Below are 21,716 nucleotides of genomic sequence, written 5' to 3'. Positions count from 1 at the left end.
CCAACAACTACACCTCCTGCTGGTCACCTGCCTCAACAGCAAGTTCTTATGCATGTGGGCTGTTTGTTCGAAATGCAAATACTTATTTAGTTTCTATATTTTTCCTCCTCATCTGCTCTTCACACTACTTCTCCTCCTTTCTAAATGTGTTGTCATACATTGGACAAAAGGAGTGAAATATAGAGTTGCCTTGGGAGCTCAACATACTGCAACTTTAGAAAACACATTCACAACATCTGTTGCTCTGCAAATACATCAAAATAACTAATAATTTCTAAAATATGGCATTTTTATCAAATGACATACAAAACAATCAATAATTTGTTTTTATTTTATATGCACGTCTTATTTTAAGTAGTTTTTTTGCATGATTGTCCAAACTTATTGCAAATATATTACATAGAACTTTATCATCAATATATAAATAAACGGGAGCTATTTTTAAAAAGTCTTTTCTACTTTTATTATTACAGTATCACTTTCAGTTTATTTTTGTCTAGCATATGTTTTCTTGGAAGCTGGAATGGTTTCCAGATATTAATATACAAATATTTTGTCAAATGTGAAGCTAATAGAAGCTATTCAAACACAGGCACCTGCTACATTTGCATATTGACTGCAACCTACATGTCACCTACAAAAATGGTAACGGCAAACACTTTCCATGTTTTTTTTACATGCAAAGAGAGACATGAAACACATGAAACAAAACTCACCACTATACAAATCTGAAGCTATTTTGACAACAAGCTGAGATGAACTAGCATTTTTGGGTGACAGAAAAATAATACTTTCATGATGGAAACATCTGAACTACTGTGTTAAATGTCACTACAAGGTTTTACAGGCCATTTCCGTGTATCAAAACCTACTCCCATGCCAATGTTCTTGCTTCAGGTAATGATAAAATAAGAATAGAGCTCTTACAACCTTTTAGCAAAATTGTCAACACACTAAACCATTGATTGGGGGACGAGTGTTCCTCTGACAATTTCCTCTTCTTTCTTTTGTTTCCATTTTTTACCTCCTCGACCACACACACCTCACTTCAGTTCAGTTCAGTTTGCTGAGGAAGTCGATCAAGCCTTGGTGAAATTCTCTGGGTTTGTCCATGTAGCAGGCATGGCGAGCTCCTTCTAGCTTAAGCACAAAGTGATGTGGAAGTTGTATGAGGTTCTTGTGGGACTGGGCACCAAGATTTGTGTCCAGGGCTCCAAACACAATTAGAGTGGGAATCTAAAAAGAGCACACAGAAGTGAGAAAACTAGGAAGATAACGTTAGAGGAAACCTTGTTTTTACACCAATTTCAGCATACAGGTGTGTAAAGATATACAAAACCCGCTAACATACTTGTGGGTGCTTATCTTGCTCATCTTATGTGTGTTAGTTAGACGAAACAAGCAATGTGAAAATGTCACTTTGGACTTTTTAGGAAATTATGACATTTATTAGATCAAACAATGAATCAGGAAAATAAATGGCAGACTGACCTACTTTGAACATTATTGTTAGCTGCAGCCCTGAAATGATTGATGATTGATTTACGACAAATCACCTGTGGTGGCCACACACTGATTGGCAGCATGTAGTTATATAAACGCAGTGCATGCATTAGCAAAAGGTAGTATTAGCAAAAATGTAATAAAACTTCCTTTTGTTAGTGCCCATTAAGACATGTTACTTACACAAAGCTCTCTAGTGGGTTAATCTGGGCATGCCTCAGTGTAATGTATTCCCCAATAAAAAAGGCACAGTTCACCCAAAATAGAAAAGTTATTCCTAATGTGTTCTACTGACATAACTGAACTCATGATTCCATTATGTCTGTTGTTGTTACTGCTTGAATATATGAATACACACAATCATTATCTCTTTACCTCCCTCACCTGAATATTTTGGTATTGCTGTGGAGTGTAACTTCGTGTACCGACTGGTGCTATGGGAATGAAGCCCTGTAACTGAGCGCTGTTCTTCATGAGGAAGGGGATGGAGTAATGTCCACTCATGGAGGGGCTCAGAAGCACAGCTGCCCTGACACCCAAAGACTCCATGAATCTTGAAAGGAGGTCCGCTCGATTCTGATCAGTCTTCAAAGCCTCAGAGTCGGGCGATTTTCCATAACCTCCGAGAAGAAGAACACATGTGAAACATGTTCGAGCTCAGATCAACATCCATTAACACCAGTGTGTTTTTCAATGTGTACTCACTGTGACTTTAATTAATTCTTGTTTCATATTTACAGATTTTGTTAAAGCCCTGCACATAAACACATGTGTTGTGTTATTATGGCTGAGGTCGCCTGAGGTCACCCAGCTCCACATACTAATTAAGCTGGTTATAATTTCAAACAAAATGTAAGCCTTGTAACTGCAACAAAATGCCACATGCACCAACAGCATAGCACACATTGCAAAGTTAAAATGTCTGCAAACCCAGTGCATACATCTCACACAATGAGTGTCAGTTATGTCAGTTTTCATATATTGACAGATTTAATAATATAAAATAGAATACATAATTTGAGTCTGTACAGGGCACATTAGATGCTGGAAGAAAAACATTTAGGTAAAAACATTAAACCAACACAACTTATATTTATATGAATATAAATAATATTTTCTATACAAAATACCAACAGTGACCTGGTGATCTTCATTACGGAATGAATAAGAATCAAAATCTAGTTTATTGCCAAGTAGGTTTTCCCAAATAAGTAATTTGCTGCAGTGTATTGGTGTATGATATAAGCATAGTTAGAGAACATTTAATTACAAAAAACAAGAATAAAAATGTAAAAGAACAATAAAATCGAGAAACGTTACTATAGAATAGAAGACTTTATTACAATAATTACAATAGAAATATGGAATAAAAATACTATAGAAGTAGTATTAATGTGTCAATCTACTCATCTGTTAAATTAAGTTAATTAGTGTATCAGGCTATACGTAATACTATAAACATAATATGTGGAAATCAGTTTAAAGTTATATCCTCATTTCAGTCACTAAATTAGTAGTGATAATGTGCAATAAGAATAAGTTCTACCTGGAAGGTCCATCGCTAAGGCCTGATATCCATTAGTTGCCAGTAGTGCCATCGTACCGAGCTCCTCCCAGGTTTTGGATGTGAAGGCCTGGCCATGCAGAAGGACCACTTGCAGCCTGCACAAAGAAATAATGTTACTTCTCAGGATTTTATCGCAGGCGACAATTACCACAGCTGCAGATTCCTAAAAACATTTAATATATCATCTTCACTGGTTGTGATTACAAGAAAAAGACATGTTATGTGCTCAGATGTTTTAAATAGGTCTCTCACCTTGGCAATATCTGTCGTCCAGCTCCATCAACAGGTAAAGCTTCTCTGAAGAACAGTGGAGGGTCCCCGGGTAGCTGTCCGGTGCGAATGGACACATTGATGGTTGGAATTGGAGGAGGAGGGGTGGCCATCAGCCCCATTCTTTGAGCTTCTAGGGATGGCTCCATGCTGCCCTGGCGAATGGATGGCAGCAGCAGGTACAGCAGTAACGTCGCCAACAACACCAGGCCCAGGACAACAAGACGATTACGCAAGAAATTCATTTTGTCAAGATAAACGATCTAGGAAAAGAGATAGAGAGTGCATTGTCTGAGAGCCCATCATATGGATCCTGCTCATACAGTAGTTCTAATTGTTTGACAGTGTATACAGAAAGTGCAATCCCCATCCATCAAGAGCATTGTGGTTCACCCTACGGCTTTATATTCACAATATTTGATTTATAAATTACTTTTCATAGTTTCAACACAAGCGTTGTGCAGTACACTAATGTTGCCACATCTGCAGGTGCCAACAATTGATTTGATGAGTAAACATATTGCACAACAGTAGGAATGATGGCCAAAACTATAAACACACACACATAAATTAACATATTACAACATGTTTCTGGCGGGGACTGTGGAGTTAAACAGTGTGAATCGAGACCTAATGTGTTAAGGGAAAGCTAACCCTATCGGATGAAGGACGGAAATTCTGATGTATTGCAGATAATAAAGTAAAAGATAAAGTACGCTGACGAATGTAAATTAGCTCAAATATGCAAATAAGATAACATACGCTCGATGTGTCGCTCTTCCACTAGCTAACGTTACATCTCTGAACGCTGAGACGCTGTAGGAGACATTAAGGATGCAGCACCAGAGGAAACCCTACCAAGACAGAGGAGATACTTGTGAGACACGTTCACTGACGGCTGGACGAGGACGAGGCTGTCTGCTTTATCGTCATGTCATCTGCATTGCTGGTTGCCAGTGATGGGGAAATGTTGCAGAACGGCTTCGGGTCGATGCTGGTGGTCGCGAGTAGCTAACGTTAGCTCTGGTGACTGAGGGGAGAAATTCTTATCTTGACGCTAGGTACACATCATTTTACTGACAATAAACTACCTCTACGTTCAACGTTTCTTGGGTAGAAAATGTACAATCAATTATCTAGTAAAAGCGGGACAGGTAATGTCACACGAGAAAGTCAAGGGGTGCATGGTAATTCCGATGAATAGGTCCCTGTCACTTAAACGGTTTAAGTCGTCTGTTGCTCGTCGGACCACATTTCTAGCTGCACATAACAACAGTAAGCGCTAAACGTCATTTCCTGCTGAGGCTATCGGAGCAAGTCATAAGTATATTTGACCACGTTCATTTCCATTTTGTACACTATTTTTGTACAAAGAGTAAACATGTATTGTTAAATGAATGAAATCCCAGTAGACTACAATCTTCAGAAAATAACAGAATCTGAAAAAAATATATTAAAATTCCTCTTTAAATAATTAAATTATCTGTTGTAAAAGATGAATACAAAATGTTTTCAAATACAAAACGTTTCCATTTGGTTTTAAAGAATAACATCAATACATGAAAGACAAAATAAGGCTTGCGAGGTAATTTCCTAATAAACACCAAAGCTGCTTCTAAAACAGAGAGGTGGAGTGCTACAAAAGGAAATTCTATAATTACGTAAATTATAGATTTACTATATTTACACAGTAAATTATAGATTACAGATTCATAATTTTACCCTTAAGGCAGCCACTAATTTCACTGAGACTGGAAACTTGCTTGAGTACAACAATCCATTGCAATATCACTGATAATAACAGTTGATAATAACTCATCTCAAACAAGTTCAAAGTCTCACGTTAATATTTATACTGTGAAAAGCAACTGCTGCCTAACAATTGAAAAGAACACATTCAAATACCATGGTATGGCTTTGAAAATGGTTGGCAATATATGTCCTTTTTTTACATTTTACCATCGAATACATAATAAATAGTACATTAGTCAAATATTTAAGTTGAAAGCCAAGGGAGGAAAAACAACAATCAGAAGCATTTATTTTTAGACAAAATTCACAGTGGAATAAATCTCTAACATTAAATAAAGGTAGATCCACCTCCACAAAAGTAGTTAAAGTGCTGTATTTTAAAATGGTTGCAGCATAATTCAAAAGTTCTATCACAATACTAATAGTACAAATTGTTCAGTTTATGAAAAACATAACTTATTTTAGGTAGCTGAATACTTTTCTGAGCAATGTCATAGAGAATAAATACAGAATCTACTGTATAAATATGAAACACTAGAAAGTATATGTACTTGTCAATAAACTAATTTGAAGATGTACCTACAGTAGTTGCAATCAACAAATTGTCTCTACACAAAAAAAAATCTAAACTGATAATTGTGTATAGAGCCAGGGCAATGCTGGTTTTCTGAGGCTAATATGGATATTTGAGAGTTGAAAGAAAACCTGGTTAGGGAAGCTGAATGGCATCAGCCACATTTTTTCAACGTAAACACAAACGAACAGATCCCTTACATATTTAAGAATGTTGTCAATGGCATGAAGTGAACAAAACAATATATAATTGAAATATTTTTGGCATTTATGTCGAAGAATTTGTTTTTTTGATCCCCAGCTCTGTTGAAATGTCTTTGGGCAAGATACAGTCTGTGAATTCTTTACCATTGGTGTGTGTGTGTGTGTGTGTGTGTGAGAATGATGATATTTGATCCTGATGAGTAGTTTAGCACCTTGCATCAGTGTATGAATGTGTGTAAAGCACTTTGAGTGGACGAAAGACTAGAAAGATGCTATGGAAATGCAAGTCCATTTATCTTTTCAGGTCTGTCCACCCGTTCCTCTATACATACATTTTCCTTTAGGAATAAAATTTAAACTGGTATGCCTAAAGAGTTCATATCAATGTAAAGCGCCAGCAGAGGCCTGAGATAAACACTGCTGGAAAAACCTCAATAGTCAAAACTTGTAAACAAAGGCAACCATAAAAAAGAGCACTTTGTAGTTTGTAGCCCAGTTAAGACACAATTTTGAACTGAAACAGGCAGGTCCAGCCATGTTGTTTCTTTAGGCTCCATTTCTCATAATGTATCACCTTCTGGCATAATGCACTATTTACATTTCATTCATAAGGCTACCACTTAACAGCTTGATTAATCAACAGACAGAAACAATCATGTTTAAAGTGGGCAGAAATATCCAATTACAGAATACAACAACAACAACAACAACTTGTGAATACTGTGTGCTGCTGGGCATCAACATTTTTGCTTCAGCCTCATATTGTATTTTGGTGTCCATTGTAAAAAAAAAAGTGTTACGGTTAAGCAGTCTTTTTTCATGATGCATTTCATTCTCTGTGGGAAAAAGCCCCATAATTACACTATAGTCACATACAGTCCATGTGGAATGATGATCTCTTCTTCTGGAGGCCAGGGTCAGCATGGAGCATGGAGATCTGACATAATGCAATATAAATTATTCTCTGATGACAATGCATCATCATTCAGCATCATCACTAGTGCACTGTAACGTACAACCTATATGTTGAAAAGTCTGATTTGTCCTTTTCAGGGCTGGCAGAAGTAGTGAATAGTTTGGGCTTCTCAGTTTCCTCAGTGTAGCAGTGTGAGGAGTCCTAGTGGGAGTAAAAGGCAAAGAGGCCAGGTCCCTAAGACAGAGGAGGCTTTATTCTGCCCTTTTTCTTTCTGAGCACAGGCCTCACCCCTGTACCCACTGTAGCATTGGCACTGGAAGTGTGTGCGGAAAAGCGCCAGCTCGGCTTGGCTAGGCACGCCTGTAACCTTCAGCTGACCACCCTGACTGGTGATGCTGTGCGTTAAGGGACTGAGATGCAGGTACACGTCATCATCTGGTACTTTGCGTAGACAGCGGCCGTGGGATTTACATACCACCTGACTGCACTGTTCTGCTGCTGTAGTCACATTGAGGAGGTACCGGCCCAGTTGTTCCTGAAGATATTTATTCAGGAGGGAGCAGCTGGCCTGCAGGCACAAAACAAACAAAAAAGGATGTTAACCCCAACCAATACATGTTAAGCCCCTCAGCATCATATAAGCAGAGAGGGTATGACACTTACATAGCTGCTTGCATAAGAGGTGTCGCCCCAGAAGATCACACCTGCAGCTCCAAGTGCAACACTCTCACCAATGGTGGAGACCAGATCCATCTACAAAACACAAACAGTTCAGTGGTACGCCATACAATGAGGGGGAGTATAATGTTAACCTGACGTTATTATAGTGTCAAGCACAGTCCAAGCTGTAACAATACCTAATGTTGCAGCTACACAGAAATATACACACTACAAAGATGTGTTTTATTCATCAGAAATGTGGGGTCTCCTGGCAACTGCATCCCAACATCGGATGGTAAAATATATGAACTGAACTTCTAGATAACATAATGAATGTTAAGCCTCCTGTACTTGATGAATTGTTGCTCAAGCCAACTAACCTGAGTTAGGAGGGTCATCTGATTGATGTAAGTAGGGCGGGTATAAACAAAAACAGGCCGTGCTAATCCATCTCCAACAGAGGCCAGGCGCATCGCCTCCTTTACCCGGTTTCGTACAAAAAGGCATGCATCATTTGTGGAGGCGAGTACAGAACCCACATATATAGATGGGAAGAAGGCTGTGCATTCCATCCACAACCAGTTAAGTTGATCATTGCGGGCCATCTCCACAACAGGACAGCGGCCAGTGTAGTTCTTCAGGCCACTCCTGTAGTCGTGGTTGTAACAATCTGGAAACAAGTAGAAGCCCCATTGTTGATTGGGCCTCAAACTCTTGGCAAGTTTCATAGTCTCCAGCATAAACTTGCGAGCTGAAAGCTCAAATTCTTGCTGTGCAACTTTACCCACTTGTTCCGGGGTCCACTTAGGATTCTTTTTGGCCACCATTTCACGGGATTTATTTCGATAGATATCTTTAATGTCCCAATTTCGGATCCACAATGGACGCCACTCCTCCCAATCGATTACAGCCAAACCTTTTGCCTCTGGCTCACGTATATATTTTTGCAAACCTTCAGGCATCTTTTCATAGTGATGAGCGAGGCTGGCAAGCTGTGGAAGGCCTCCATTCACTGCAGTGCCTCCCCGCTCATAATAGGGATACAATCCAAGGCGCTCCTTATAAAAAATGGTGAGGTTCTGCCTTACAAAGCCCTCATTGGGGGATGCCACAATGTCAAACTGGTCCAAAGACAAAGTAACGCCATGTCGCGGGGCACACTCCTGTGTCGGTGCATTCCAGGCGAGAAGAACCGGCTTCTGTGAATATAATGGCCATCTTGTCTGCTTCAATTCTGCTGAACACACGACGGTCCACGTTGTTAACAGAGACAGAAGCACCCACTGCAGCTGGCCAGCTGTGGCGAAGAGAGAGTGAAATCCAGACTCCATGGTCACTGCTCACCTTCTCACCTCTTTCGCTTGAGAAGAAAAAACAAGCGGTTTAGTTCAATTCAGCCAAATAAATAAATAAAACCATTCCAAATATTATATATATATATATATATATAGATGTGTCATCGATATTACAATCTGTGAAAATAAGTTAGGAGGGTCGACTTCCGTCAATGGCTTTGATAGTTTTAGTTAGAATACGAGCAACAGGCAGGCTGACTTAGTGAGCACATCGAACATAGGGACAGACATATTATTAAAGTAAAGTTACAGGCTCAACGGTAACGTCTTCACCGCTCTCTACTTTAAACTTCCTCCGTACACGAACTCAGTTCGTCGGTCGAATGGACCGCTAGCTCAAAGTTGACTCAAACGCTACCACGTTGTTATCCCGACTGCCTGTTCTGATAAAGATGAGAACGGGGACTTATTCCACTCGTGTCACGGTCAGATAAATTACTTTTCCACCGACCTGCCATGTGAAAGACAAAAGTCTTTTCAATCCATGTTGATGATATACAAATCTGCAAGATAAGGAGAATAGAAATGAAGGAACGAGCGACGATGACGTTGAGCAATAACAGTTCAGTGCATCGAGCTCCTGCGTAGGGGGTGTCTTTAATTTATGAAAGGCATAATTGGTCTTGGTTTGCCGTTTTGATGAATACATTATGTATTTTTTATTTAGAAACATACTATTTTACCACGTAAGGCCGATTTTAAGCCTGTCCGACATTAATTTGAGCGTAACATTACATGCCAATGCCGCTCATCCCCCTTTCATAAAGACCGAAGTAGTCTGTTCTTCAAGTCGCTCTGACTTGAATGTAGAGGCGAGTTTCGATGAGCACATACGAAACAGATTCCACGTTATATTGTTTGATGGCTGTTGTATTTTGTTCCTTTTTTAGCTAGAGTTCAGTTGGTACAGTGTTAACAGTTACAAACTAAGCTGAGTGAATGAATGGTTAGGTTTTTTTGTTTCTTTTTATTAAATGTAGCTAAATCACGTGGAACACATACTTTAAAACAGATTGTATTTGTATTTTCTGTGACAATAAGAGCGCCATTGACTGAATTGAACTGTAAAAAGTTTGACTACGTAAAAGACGCTTTAGACCCCCAACTAAATCTCCATGCTACTTGCATCTTGTTAAGAATAATAGGCATAATTGTTGTATTCAAAATGTGGTAACGGCAGTGCTCTGGAATTTAATCAAATGTATATCTTGCATCTGTTCTGAGGAAAGTCCCTTTTTCTTATCTACATTTATATATATATATATATATATATATATATATATATATACATATATATATATGCATATATATGCATACACATATATTTATATATATTTTACATATATATTTGCTCATGTTACATGTAGATAAGAAAAAGGAACTTTCCTCAGAACAGATGCAAGACATTTGTATGTATATCTATATCTATATCTATATATATATATATATATATGCGCGCGCACACACACACACACACACACACACACGTTTTAAATCTGTCATTTCATTATTTCTAAAATGTCTCTTACCAGAAATCTTTTCCTCGTCTGTGAGTCTCGCCCAGTAAAGCAGACAAACGCAGTTGTTCATACCACCACCCAATGGTATTTAAATATCCAGCAGACTCCACCTCTCTGGGAGTTTCAAAGTGTAGCTTTTTTTCGGTTTGGCAGTGTCAAAGAGCAGCTCATCCAATTGAGGCAGATTCAGCTTGATGCTTCTTTAAGTACAGTGTTCGGATGTCAATGGCACACAATATTATTTTACGCTTCAAAGCTTTCTACCCTGTACACCAGTAGTCAGTTCAAATTAAGCCTTTAAAAGCAACAACACATGGATAGCATAATACGTAGATTTACAAATCTATTATGAAGATGTTGACACTCTAAAGCAAATTTCAGAGGAGTTGATCATGTAGAATTGTGTTATTCTTCTCAGCTCTGTGCTTGTGAATGAGCTGTAAGCATCAACAATTTTACTGTGAGACATATCTAATGCTGCTGTTTGCCAATTGTACAGGATTAGTGTGTCAGGTTCTCTGTACTGTTTGTAAACACACGTTTAGCAGCTGAAAACAGCTCAAAGGTGATTTCCAATAAATGTCACTGTATGTGGAGTTATTTTGAACCACTTGGTTGTTTGCCTGTTAAGTGTCCTGCAGTAAGTGCTTACATAACATCCATCAAATTATCTATAAAGGTTATTACCACAGGCATGTACAGTAAGATGCAAAGATCAGCAAGAGCTAAATGGAACTTCACCATATAAGTGTTGTAGATGCCAATTCCAAGACTCGTGCTTCATAAAAAAAACCTTGTTAACCGTTTGTTGAACTTAGTGGGGTCATAATACCTCTGAGAGTTAATGAATTACTTCAGCAATATCTTTTGTAAGATGTCTCTTTGCACCTTTAGCAAATATAACACATTATGGTGTTTGTATTGACACAGCATGTATTTTGTTTACATAATTCATCTCATTGTCCCATTATTACCTATTTTTCCAGTTCATAGGTAAATCAGCTTAGTTATTCTTTATTTTTCAGATGTTTTGATAATGAAAAAAGGTTCAGACATGGCATGCCTGAAACATACAGCTTTATATTCAAGTATAATAATTCACATTTTGTTTTTCAATGACAAAATAAATAATAATATGGAGATAGATAATAAAGGTAATGGTTTCTGTGAATAATAGCTTACTTTCATTTCTTGTCATAAATGCGGTCAGACTTTTGCCAGAGGATGAGTGGTTTGCTGAGTCAAATCTTTTCTGTTAACCTCAATACTGCAACTCATCTCACGCATATTATTACGGCTTTGTTAAAGTAAACAATAAAACTAATTGTACTGCCATGTCTCCCCCAGACTCAGCTGAAAAAGATAAGTAAGAGAGGTAAAAACAGCACATAGACTTGTGTAGTGTAAAATCATTTCATGGAAGCAATAAAGTGGAGTGGATTTTGGCAAAGCCCTCTTTATCCTCTGAGGAGAACAATATCACAGACAGCTTTGTAGGAACCCCTTTCCCATGGAGACTGCATTCCCCTCACTTCTCTCTAACCCAGCCCTCATTAGCAGACACATGCACACACTTCACCCCCCCAACAATGGTTTGACTTTGTTAATTTCCTATGCAGGTGGCTAATTTCATCACAGGTGGAGGGAGGTCAGGGGCTTTAGTTCCACGACATGGGTGGACAGGTCCCGTCAGTTCAGTTTAGGAACATTTCCTAAAAAGCTGTTGGTAATTAGACAAATAGCTCTTATAAGCCTGCCAAGTAATGACGCTAATAAAAATAATTTTCACTCGACAGAATATGTAGTGTATCATGATCTAAGTCCCTTTAAAACCTATAATTTAGATTCTGTAAGTATGTCCCACAATGCAGGTCTAACTTCTATGGTGGGGGATAAAGTAAGCATTATAAAACCTTTGAAGTGGATCTTGAGTATATTTTCAGATTATTGTTTAGCCACTTGAATACCTCACCACACGTTTCCATTACAGAATGTCCCAGGAGTTTATTTAGTTAATGATTATAAAATATGTTCATGAATGTCATTTCCCCTTTGATCTGGATAGCTTGTGACAAAGTACATGTACTTTAATTTGCTGTTCAACTGTATTAATATAAAAAGGACCATGACACAGTTTAGCATTTGATATTGTAATTAAAAAACAGTTATAATAAATTAAAAGTGAAAGATAGTATGCCAGAGCAGCAAACGAAACAGGATCTCTTACTACTCACTGCTGCTGTGTACATGTGACCACCATTTGACCATCATCCGAGGTCATTGAAGCCAGTCCATCCAACATCATGACATTAATCAACTTGAGCATTTGTGGGCCACTGATTGTCAACTCCCTAGGCTATTACCAATAAGCAGATCCTTTTCATGCATAATAAAGCAAGTCATGGTGGTGTCAAAAAACAAAAGTGTGCACATAAACCTTTCTCGCTCTAGATATGACCGTGACAGAGGGACACATTGGTTACCTTCACCTCAAAACTCCTAGAGTTCAATGAATCATACCAGAAAATAATCTGCAGCAATAAATTCAGGACTCTGTCACATTTCATCCCGTGTCTGCACACTCATTCCCACTTACATGCACACAAACCATGACCTGTAAACTGAGTAGGTTTTCCCATCTTGGCACCCTTCTAGATCTCCATTGGTGACCTATTCTGTGACTAACTGCACACAGGCCAAAACAGATCACATGCAGAGGCTCAGCACACATCGCATCAGCCAGTCCACATAAGGGCGTCAAATATATCAAGAGATCATGTTATTTTAAAAGGTGGTTCAGGTTTCCAGCTGCAGGGGAAACCACAGGATGGAGTTGACACAGTGGATACTCTGAGACACTGCTCAGACATCATCAGGCTTCACAGAGGACAACTGGGAAATCTACATGGATGCAAGGGATCTCCAGCTTTAGAATTCCCTGGAAGGACACAAAATAGATAATTATTTGGATTGATAGTACAGAGGGCTGCTGTTGGTGAATAAAACAATAGTTTAGGGATTTTAATTTCCTCACCTGAGGTGTTAGGTTTTTTTGGATCCTCTTCAGCTTGGCTTTTTTACGTCCATTTTTTGTCACAATTGTCTCTTCATAGAACTCATGGGCCAAGTCGCCGTCTTCATCGAAGTACATAGAGCTGCAGCAGAGAGACTAAATCAATTATCCGTACATGACAAATGTGTCTGTGTCACCAAACCTTCAAGAGATACTAAAACGTAAGGTTGTTGTTCAAATGTGAATATCAAACATCATTATCACATATACTATATTTAGTTCTACACAAAAAGAGTTACTCGATGAAATAGATTAACTTGTGAGGATAAAAAAAAAAATAAAGAAAACATAAGATGTTTAATTTGTATGCCTTGGCTCCGTCAGTGAGTTTTGGACATTCAAAAATGTAGTTTACCTAAAATAGTGTAAGAAATCAAAACATTCAGACAGCTGTCTTCCTGTGGGTCAAGGGCATGGTTTTAAAAAGTCAGCGGAGTATGGTAAGCAAACAGCTCAACACAAAAGTGGTGTATATGATGGCAGCTAAGATATGCCTGTGTCCACGCCTGTAAAATAAAAACAAGTGTAATAAGAATTGAGTAAACTCATTGTGGACATTGGCTGAAGGAATAACTATCACCTGATCTAACAAGTCCTGGTTTATTGTACAAAACACCAGAGGATTGGTCTGAATGTCATTTTGTATGGATCCATTTTGCCCAGTGTCAGCAACACAGGCTGAATATGTTGGGATGTTTTATGTGCAAACACAGGGATGTCATTAAATCGCCTTTTTAACACCTTCAAATGAGCACACCATTTCGTAAAATATTATCAAGCCTTGGCCAAGAGCATTAGTCACAATGGCTGATTCTGATGACCTTCATACCCACATAATAGTCCAATAGTAAACCTATGGTTGGGTGGGATATTTAAAGCATGTATGCATTGCCACAATGGCAGGACTTGAGAGATCAATATGGAGCTTGGTTTGCAAGGGGGACTGGGACATCAATTCAAATCTAAAAACTAAGAAGAATATCAAAATGGGTATTCATGTTGTTGTAAGACAATATGATTACTGGAACAGATCATTATGTAAGTTTATATCAGTCTGCTATAATTCCTGAAACGGCTATGATGAAAGCTACATCCTGCTGAGGGCATATTTACCTTTTTCTAGTTAACACAAAAGGGGTTACACTCGGGAAACTTCGAACTTTCGCCATGGACTGCTCGTTTCCATCTTTGGTTGGATCGTCAACACTACCTGAGCCAGAAAAAGGCCAAAATCCTTTGGATTTGGAGCCACTCCCACCCATCTTCAGCTGCAGCACATTATTTTCTTGGGTCACTTGACTGCAAGTGGTGTTACAGTGTTACTGTACCCGGATTAAATGCGACCCTTAGAATATGAAACCTATGAAAAGTAGCACACGAAAGGGAGGAGTTGAGTGATTATAGACAAGAAAAAACACACAATTAAAATCCTATTTTTCAGCTGATGCTGGCAACACAGTTCCCTGTGGTCAATAAAGGTGATGCTACTGACAGGGACAATAAATCCACTCTCTTTTATATATGAAAAAGAAAACAAATAGGCAAACTATATTGCAACACCTTTGCACTTCCACTTATATCAGATGCCATTATTCTATGGACAACAAGTATACATTGCTCATAGTCAACATGCACGTCAAGCCCAAGACTGATGTTAGGTTATAATTATAAACTAGCAGGCCAGTTAACGTGACATTACATTGCAACATTATATGATAAAGTATAGTATTTTAGAACATTACACTGCTTGCCAACGTCACAAACCTGAGCACTCGCCTGTGAGGTCCGTGAGAACAACAAAGTACTGAATAACGTTAGTCGGCTTTGCTTGAGAGAAGAGGGCTCGCCACCATTAGCTTAGGTTATCTGGACGGGACGGCTAACTAGGCTAGCTAGCTTTGAGCGACAAGACCATTAAAAAAAACGGGTCCTTCGTGCGTCAGTTAAAGTGTCGGTCATGTCACTTCATGTCCTGGCTACTATCATCGCCGTTAGCCGAAGACAGTTACTCCGTTACTAGCATTAGCGAGGTCAACATGTCTCTATCTGGTTCACGAAATAACGTTTAACGTTACTGACGCTGCAAAACGCTGGTTAACTGGTTTAATGACCGGCGTTTGTCGCTTTCGCTTAGCCAGTTGAAAACATACCTAAAGTGTGGTTTGACGTGTTCGCAGGTATGAAATGTTCTTTGATGGATTTTTCTTCTTGGGTTTGCTAAATCTACACAAGATACACACGGCTAGGCTAGCTGTTTATGCTAACGTTACACCTTCTTCTTTTCTGGCTTGTTGTCCGCCGGCTTGTAAAGAGTTGATGGTGAGCTACTGCCACCACGTGGACCGGAGAAGAAGAAGAAGAAGAAGTAGAAGAAGAAAAAGTAGAAGAAGAAGAAGAAGTAGAAAAGAAGAGATGCCCATTATCTTCCTCAAGTGAAGTAAACCGATTATAGTTGTTGAAATATCCCTCAACATATCAATAATTACAAAAAATTGCTATAAATCGTAGAATATTTCCAACCTATGGTAACCTAAAAACTACAATGACTTTGAATGGCGTGCTCTCGTTAACTAAAATAGTTAAATGTTGAAGGTTTTGTCAACATTTAAAAGTTTAAATTGTGTATGTAGCTGAATTTGAAGAGTTTCTTTAGAAAATCCCATTCAAAATAAAAATCATAAAAAGCTTAATAATTCAAAAAGTTAAAAAGAAACAGGAAGTCATAGCCAGTACAGAAGAACTATAATACGTTTATTAAAGATTTGAAGAACACTAGTTTAGTTTTAGTTTTAGTTAACTAAAACTTAACTAGACATTAAAAGAGTGCAGTAGGCTAGATGGTAGCCTAGACAATACAGCCAAATGTCACCTCATGCCACAACCAGATACTCACCAGTCTTGTAAGCAACTCTCTGTTTCGAGCCTATAGGGTAAACAATATGTAATGTCCAAAGTAAGGAAAGCCTTCCCAAAAGAGTGGAGACTGTTTCAACAGCATATACATTCTCTTGATCAACATACTCAGTACTCCTATATAATTTAAACAATGACATCAAAATACCCCATGAATTATTATCATAAGTTTATTAGATTGTTATATTGGAAACACATTGTTTCACATTTTAACTTGCCTAAATATATTTCACAGGTTCATTAAAGTGCCAACATTTTAAAAAAACATCTTCACAGAAACTAAATATCACATTATAAATGACCACAGAAAAAACTACCCTTATTTTGAATACCACTATAAATAATCCCCAAAAAGCTGCATGGTTTTTCAAGAAATAACTGCATTCAATCAAATCCAATAGTTCACAATCGTTGCTCTGCTTGCACAAAATTAGCAGGGCATAAGCCTTGAAGTAGTTCACATCAAATGTAACAGCACTATCCCTGCTTCATAGACACCATCTTTTCAAAACAATGCCATTGTGTGAACTCTTTCATTTCCCTATATATTGGTAATCAACAAAGTGGGAGAATGTTCTTCTTCATGTTTAAATATGAAGCTCAATTGAATCGATGAAAGTCAACTAGGAGTAGTGATCCGTGCCACGGCCTGCTTGATTGTGTCTCTCGCAAGACTGTAGCGCTTCACAATCTGCCGTACATGCTCTTCTTCCTCACGCTTCAGGATTCGCAGAAAGTTGCACAACTCAGGAGAACTGAATGCATCCCACTGTGGATGAAGGAGAGCAATTTCACATTAGAATCTTTTGACTGACTATTTATTTCAAGCATATATTATTACCACGTGTATCATATCTCAGAGCCAAATGGATACTTACATTTACTTCCCCTGTTTCATTCTCTTTCAAAACCAGACTCAAGACTTTTTCACTAGGGCCAGCACACAAGCGCAGGTAGAGGGGGAACTCATCGTCAGGCAGTTTACGCATGTACACTTAAAGAAATAAAATTCAGCACTTTCACTTTACTTAAAACTTGATTCTGTTTGGTTTGACAATAACTGCACATTATTGAGGATTTTACCTTGACTATGTCTCTCAACACGTTCAAACAGGGCAAACTTGGCCGGGTTGTCCACCACCGTAAACTTGTTGAGCAATGCCTCGATGACTTCTCGTACACGTGTTTGGGAACTTATATGCAGGTGCTTGGCAGTGTCTTTGGGGAGGTAGAAGGATGTCCGCCGCTTCATATGTCTGCCCTGCTGATCTTCCTCCTGTGTGGCGCACAGGCTCTGGGAGGGAGGCAGGGAGATGGGACGGACTAACTGAAAGTGGACCTTGATGAAACCAGTGTAGGACCCATCTTTATTCTGCAAGTAAGAAATATATACTCTATTGTCAAAATGTGAGTTAAATGTACTGCAAACTATTAAATACCAATACATTAAAATACAGTTGAAGTATACACATGTGTGCATTAATTAATATTCTGAGGAAAAACAGGTTATTAGTCACTCACAACCACCATGTAGAGACTGCTGTTGATCTGTGCATTATACTCCTTAACCTTATGTTGAATCTCAAAGTCCGTCAACTCCTGTTTACCCAAATCAATCTGTTCGTCCTAAACAAATGAAAAGAGCAGTTACAGTAGCAAATAGGCCACATGGAGTCAGCAGAAAGCTTGTGAGCATTGAGGATGAAGAGAGCAGATCATGTAAGTAAAAGTCAAAATCAACTCAAGCATTTTGTCTGTGGATACAAGACATGATTTAATAATTAAGCTCTGAGCCAATCTGACTGATGAATTGTGCCATAGCCTCACCGCTGATCTTCTGATCTTGTGAAATAAAGATGTATATGCAGTAAAATCCACCTCCAGCTCTGAGCTACTGTCCTCCTGACTGAAATATGTGTCACTTGCTGTGCTTCCTCTCTGTGGTTCCGGTGAGTTTTACTAGATTTTTGTCATTACCAAAATCTTAATTTCTCGAGTTGTAAATCAGAATTTTGGTAGCTTTCCCCTGTCTCTCTCTGGCTTTCCCTCTGTCTCTTCTGTCTGTAGAGATCAGATTTTATACCAACAGCTCTTTTGACCTCAGCATTTACATTTGCTCCTCCCTGACAATAAAACCTCACAAAAATGTCTGAAGAGCCAGCCCACTCCTAGAGGGCTCAAATCATCCTGAGAGCAAAACGTTCACCCCATGCTATTGTTGATGTGTGCATACATATCAACATGAAACTGTAGTTTTATATCATACTGTATATGATTTACCATATCACTAACACCAATTCCCTTTTCTGCCACACATTTCTGCTGCATTTTAACATAGTCTGGTTAGTTAATAATTTAGGGCTTAAAAAATCATGATGAATCAAATGTTGCTAAATTTCCCATTGTATTTCTTATTAATATTGTCTGAGCAAGCTGAAAAACTGTCAACCAATCCTTTCATTTTCTTTTAACTTGTGCTGGACCAAGGTTATTTCGTGTGGTTCCGAAAAAAAAGGCAGCTGGCTTATCGTGAAGTTGTGAAGTTATCCCCTCCTCTCAGCTTTCTCCTAAATTACTTTCTGTATAGATGAATTGACAATGAGGAGGTAATAAAAAACAGCATCCTTGAGGATATAGGGCACACTGATGTGCTGCAGTGGACAATCTGGTAGCCTCCATCTGCTTTGACCTACCCTCCTAAAACAATCCAATTAAGACTGCTTTCTATACAGATGTATTGGTAAAATATGTGATTATAGCTTTTTTTCCTCACCACATTTGTGTCTGTCTCGAGGCTCTCAACAGAGAAATCTTCCTTGTCTGTTAACAAACTTTCATCTGTGCTGCAGTTCAGCTGGATGAATGGTCGGCAGCGGTAGTGACAAGTGTAGCTGCAGTCTGAGAGAGAGGGAGAGGGAGAGAGAGAGCAAGAGAGAGAGAGAGCATTTGGGGTTCTTAGTTCTTTGGCTAGCGGTCAATGCTTGTTGTGGATTGTCTTCAGTAATCAGTCCCTGTGCTGAAAAGCATCACCCAAAGTAAACTAACATGCCAAAATGTGTGTTTGTACAAAATAAAAAATGCTCATGTTTAATGGGATGTTAATGACAGGCCTTTATCACTCACTCTGTTTTTAAGTGCTACAGCAGTTCATTTTTTGTTTTTGTTATGAACTGGGACAGAAATGCATGAAGTCAAACGATATAGACAAACTAATGCACTCCCAGGACTATCTGTACAACACAAAGCTTGCCAGACCTTCTTACAGTGGAGGACAAATTGAGATAAAGTTTCTCATGAATGGAGAAACAACATGAGCATCCTGCATTCTCGTGATACTGGAAAGTGAAGACTGTGTCACAGCTCCGTGAGCTTTGGACATACACATCTTAGTTATGATGGGATTACCGAGCTGGGTTTTAATTTGAGGGCATTTAAAGTGATTTCTAAAGGTTTATCTTCATACCAGTGTTCTTTACCAACCTCGGGTAAACAACTACAGTAGTTCACAATGCTTATCAAGCTCATATATTCAGGCAGTCTAATAAACTGCACATCTCTGTGTCTCATGCAATACATATTTAGTGGCTGCAGTCTCTTTGCTTTGTAGGTCAATGGTTGCAGAAAAACATATACTCATCATGTACACACCAAACATAAACAAGCCTGCTGTTATTCTATATTGTTCTTATTGCCTAAATCAAATATATTACAATACTTTCCAACCTGTCTCTGGCTCTCAGCGCCAAGCCCATTTGTTCCTACTCAAGACTTTACAATTGTTCTCTAATATATACTTTCATTATTAAATATGACTGATTTACCTGGATACTGCTGTTTTTATCAAATGTTACAAACAGGAGTAAATGGGGAGTTTGTTGGGGACTATTTTCCGCTGTGGATTCATACACATGTGGTGCTCTAATAAGTATTTTTCAGTCTGTGGTGAATGTGGGCCTGACTCAAAATAAACTACAGTGCACATGCTGATAGGATTAAAGGAACATGTTGCTCAATGCAACATCTGGGCTGATTGATATGCTTTTAATAGTTTTGGAACAGAGGTCTATGGCACAGAAGAAAAACATATAATATTACCAAACAAATTCACATGCAGAAGGTACTCACTTGCACAGCGTAAACTTTGCTTGTATACACCCCAGATGAATTCTCCACACAGGTCACACCAGGTAAGATGGGTGTGACTGTAGGGCTGGAAGTCATGACCCACTCCAGCATGTCCTATCTGACACCGGGGTGTTTCGATTCTGACGCTTTCTCTGAGCAGACGGACGGCATGGAAGGGGCTCGGCGGAGCAGGGTTGACAGGTGGAGCTGTGCGGGCAGCAGGAGCAGCCAACTCAATGGGATCATTCACACTGAGGTCCTTCAACTCAATCAGCTCACATTTAGACATCCTGTCCCTGATGGAGACTCTGACATGTCAAGTGAACATTTGCTGTCCATGAGCCAGTAAGGGTGTACAGCAACGAGAGGAGACAGAATTAGTATGTGCACCGTTGCATACTTAATGAGGATGTGGTGAATGTGGTGCTCTGGTTAAATGTGCAGGTCGGTCCAGATTGGTGTGTTGTGAAAAGGAATTGGTGGTTCTTCTGAGCTGCAACACAGTTTGAAATCAGACAGAAGTACAATACAATGAATACATGTATGGGTCAGTTTAACATAAAATAATAATCAGCATGTTTATTTCAGTTGAAAGAGAACATTCTTATTGTTAAGACCAACACTTATTGGCCTTCATCCAAATCGACATGATGACGACCTTAAGCCGAAACGCGTTGAGTTTAACAATAAAGTTGTTCTACAAGTGTCGCTAGAGTTTTGACTTTTGTTGTGCCAGAAACCCCCTTCTTTGTTTGAATCAGTTCAAGCAATAACACTCATAAAATCACTGTCTGTGCGGTTTTGGGGTATGGGCATCACAAATGGAAAAACAAGAGATTAACCTCTGTTATTTGATGCCAGGATTCATATGATTATAATAAAATATGGGACAAGATGACTATAATCCTGTGCAATCCTGGGACAAATCATACTGTTTTTTTCTCTGTGTGACACTGAAACAAAACTATAATAGTGGGCCATCACTATTTCATTCATTAAACTCAGAAAGTATAGAACTGATATTATTGAAGAAATAAATGTCAACTTTCTTAAATACACAATATTATGTATGCATGCATCAAAGCTGGATGCTGTGTGTGTGGCACACAGTGGAGGAATTTCTACGACACATATTTAAGGTACTTGCACTTCATTTGAGTACGTATATGTTATGCTACTTCATACATCTCTGCTGTGTTTACAAGATAAATATTTCTACATTTCCTTTACAGTTGCAGTTTTGAGATTAGATACTGAAAACATAAAAAAAAAATATTGGTAAAGT

General features: G+C 38.6%; 4 protein-coding genes across 5 annotated transcripts; all 4 read right to left on the bottom strand.

Moving 5' to 3' along the window:
• Positions 1–656: 656 nt before the first annotated feature.
• Positions 657–4,582, bottom strand: abhd14a (abhydrolase domain containing 14A). The gene is made up of 5 exons (XM_034532734.1): positions 4,199–4,582; positions 3,323–3,603; positions 3,050–3,165; positions 1,888–2,123; positions 657–1,236 (listed from the first exon to the last, which is right to left on the bottom strand). Exons 2-5 carry the CDS (start codon positions 3,583–3,585, stop codon positions 1,054–1,056), a joined length of 798 nt encoding a protein of 265 aa, XP_034388625.1. The 5' UTR covers positions 3,586–3,603; positions 4,199–4,582; the 3' UTR covers positions 657–1,053.
• A 782-nt stretch (positions 4,583–5,364) lies between these two features.
• On the bottom strand, positions 5,365–10,370 carry hyal2b (hyaluronidase 2b). Of its 2 annotated transcripts, none has more exons than XM_034533691.1 (4): positions 10,330–10,370; positions 7,826–8,805; positions 7,449–7,538; positions 5,365–7,353 (listed from the first exon to the last, which is right to left on the bottom strand). In XM_034533691.1, the coding sequence occupies exons 2-4, from the start codon at positions 8,774–8,776 to the stop codon at positions 6,964–6,966; spliced, it is 1,431 nt and encodes a 476-aa protein (XP_034389582.1). In that variant the 5' UTR covers positions 8,777–8,805; positions 10,330–10,370; the 3' UTR covers positions 5,365–6,963. The 2 variants fall into 2 exon arrangements, with proteins under 2 accessions (XP_034389582.1, XP_034389581.1); XM_034533690.1 differs by lacking the exon at positions 10,330–10,370 and adding an exon at positions 9,252–9,369.
• A 1,939-nt stretch (positions 10,371–12,309) lies between these two features.
• On the bottom strand, positions 12,310–15,699 carry tusc2b (tumor suppressor 2, mitochondrial calcium regulator b). Its single transcript, XM_034532962.1, has 4 exons — positions 15,544–15,699; positions 14,507–14,753; positions 13,355–13,475; positions 12,310–13,258 (listed from the first exon to the last, which is right to left on the bottom strand). The coding sequence occupies exons 2-4, from the start codon at positions 14,653–14,655 to the stop codon at positions 13,193–13,195; spliced, it is 336 nt and encodes a 111-aa protein (XP_034388853.1). The 5' UTR covers positions 14,656–14,753; positions 15,544–15,699; the 3' UTR covers positions 12,310–13,192.
• Positions 15,700–16,824: 1,125 nt separating this feature from the next.
• rassf1 (Ras association domain family member 1) lies at positions 16,825–20,720 on the bottom strand. Its single transcript, XM_034532959.1, has 6 exons — positions 20,432–20,720; positions 19,080–19,204; positions 17,828–17,932; positions 17,390–17,678; positions 17,185–17,300; positions 16,825–17,075 (listed from the first exon to the last, which is right to left on the bottom strand). The coding sequence occupies exons 1-6, from the start codon at positions 20,718–20,720 to the stop codon at positions 16,926–16,928; spliced, it is 1,074 nt and encodes a 357-aa protein (XP_034388850.1). The 3' UTR covers positions 16,825–16,925.
• Positions 20,721–21,716: the final 996 nt, after the last annotated feature.

Source organism: Cyclopterus lumpus, chromosome 5 (genome assembly GCF_009769545.1).
Source record: "Cyclopterus lumpus isolate fCycLum1 chromosome 5, fCycLum1.pri, whole genome shotgun sequence".
In the NCBI taxonomy this organism is placed as follows: domain Eukaryota; kingdom Metazoa; phylum Chordata; class Actinopteri; order Perciformes; family Cyclopteridae; genus Cyclopterus; species Cyclopterus lumpus.
This window is presented reverse-complemented; position numbering and strand designations above follow the sequence as displayed.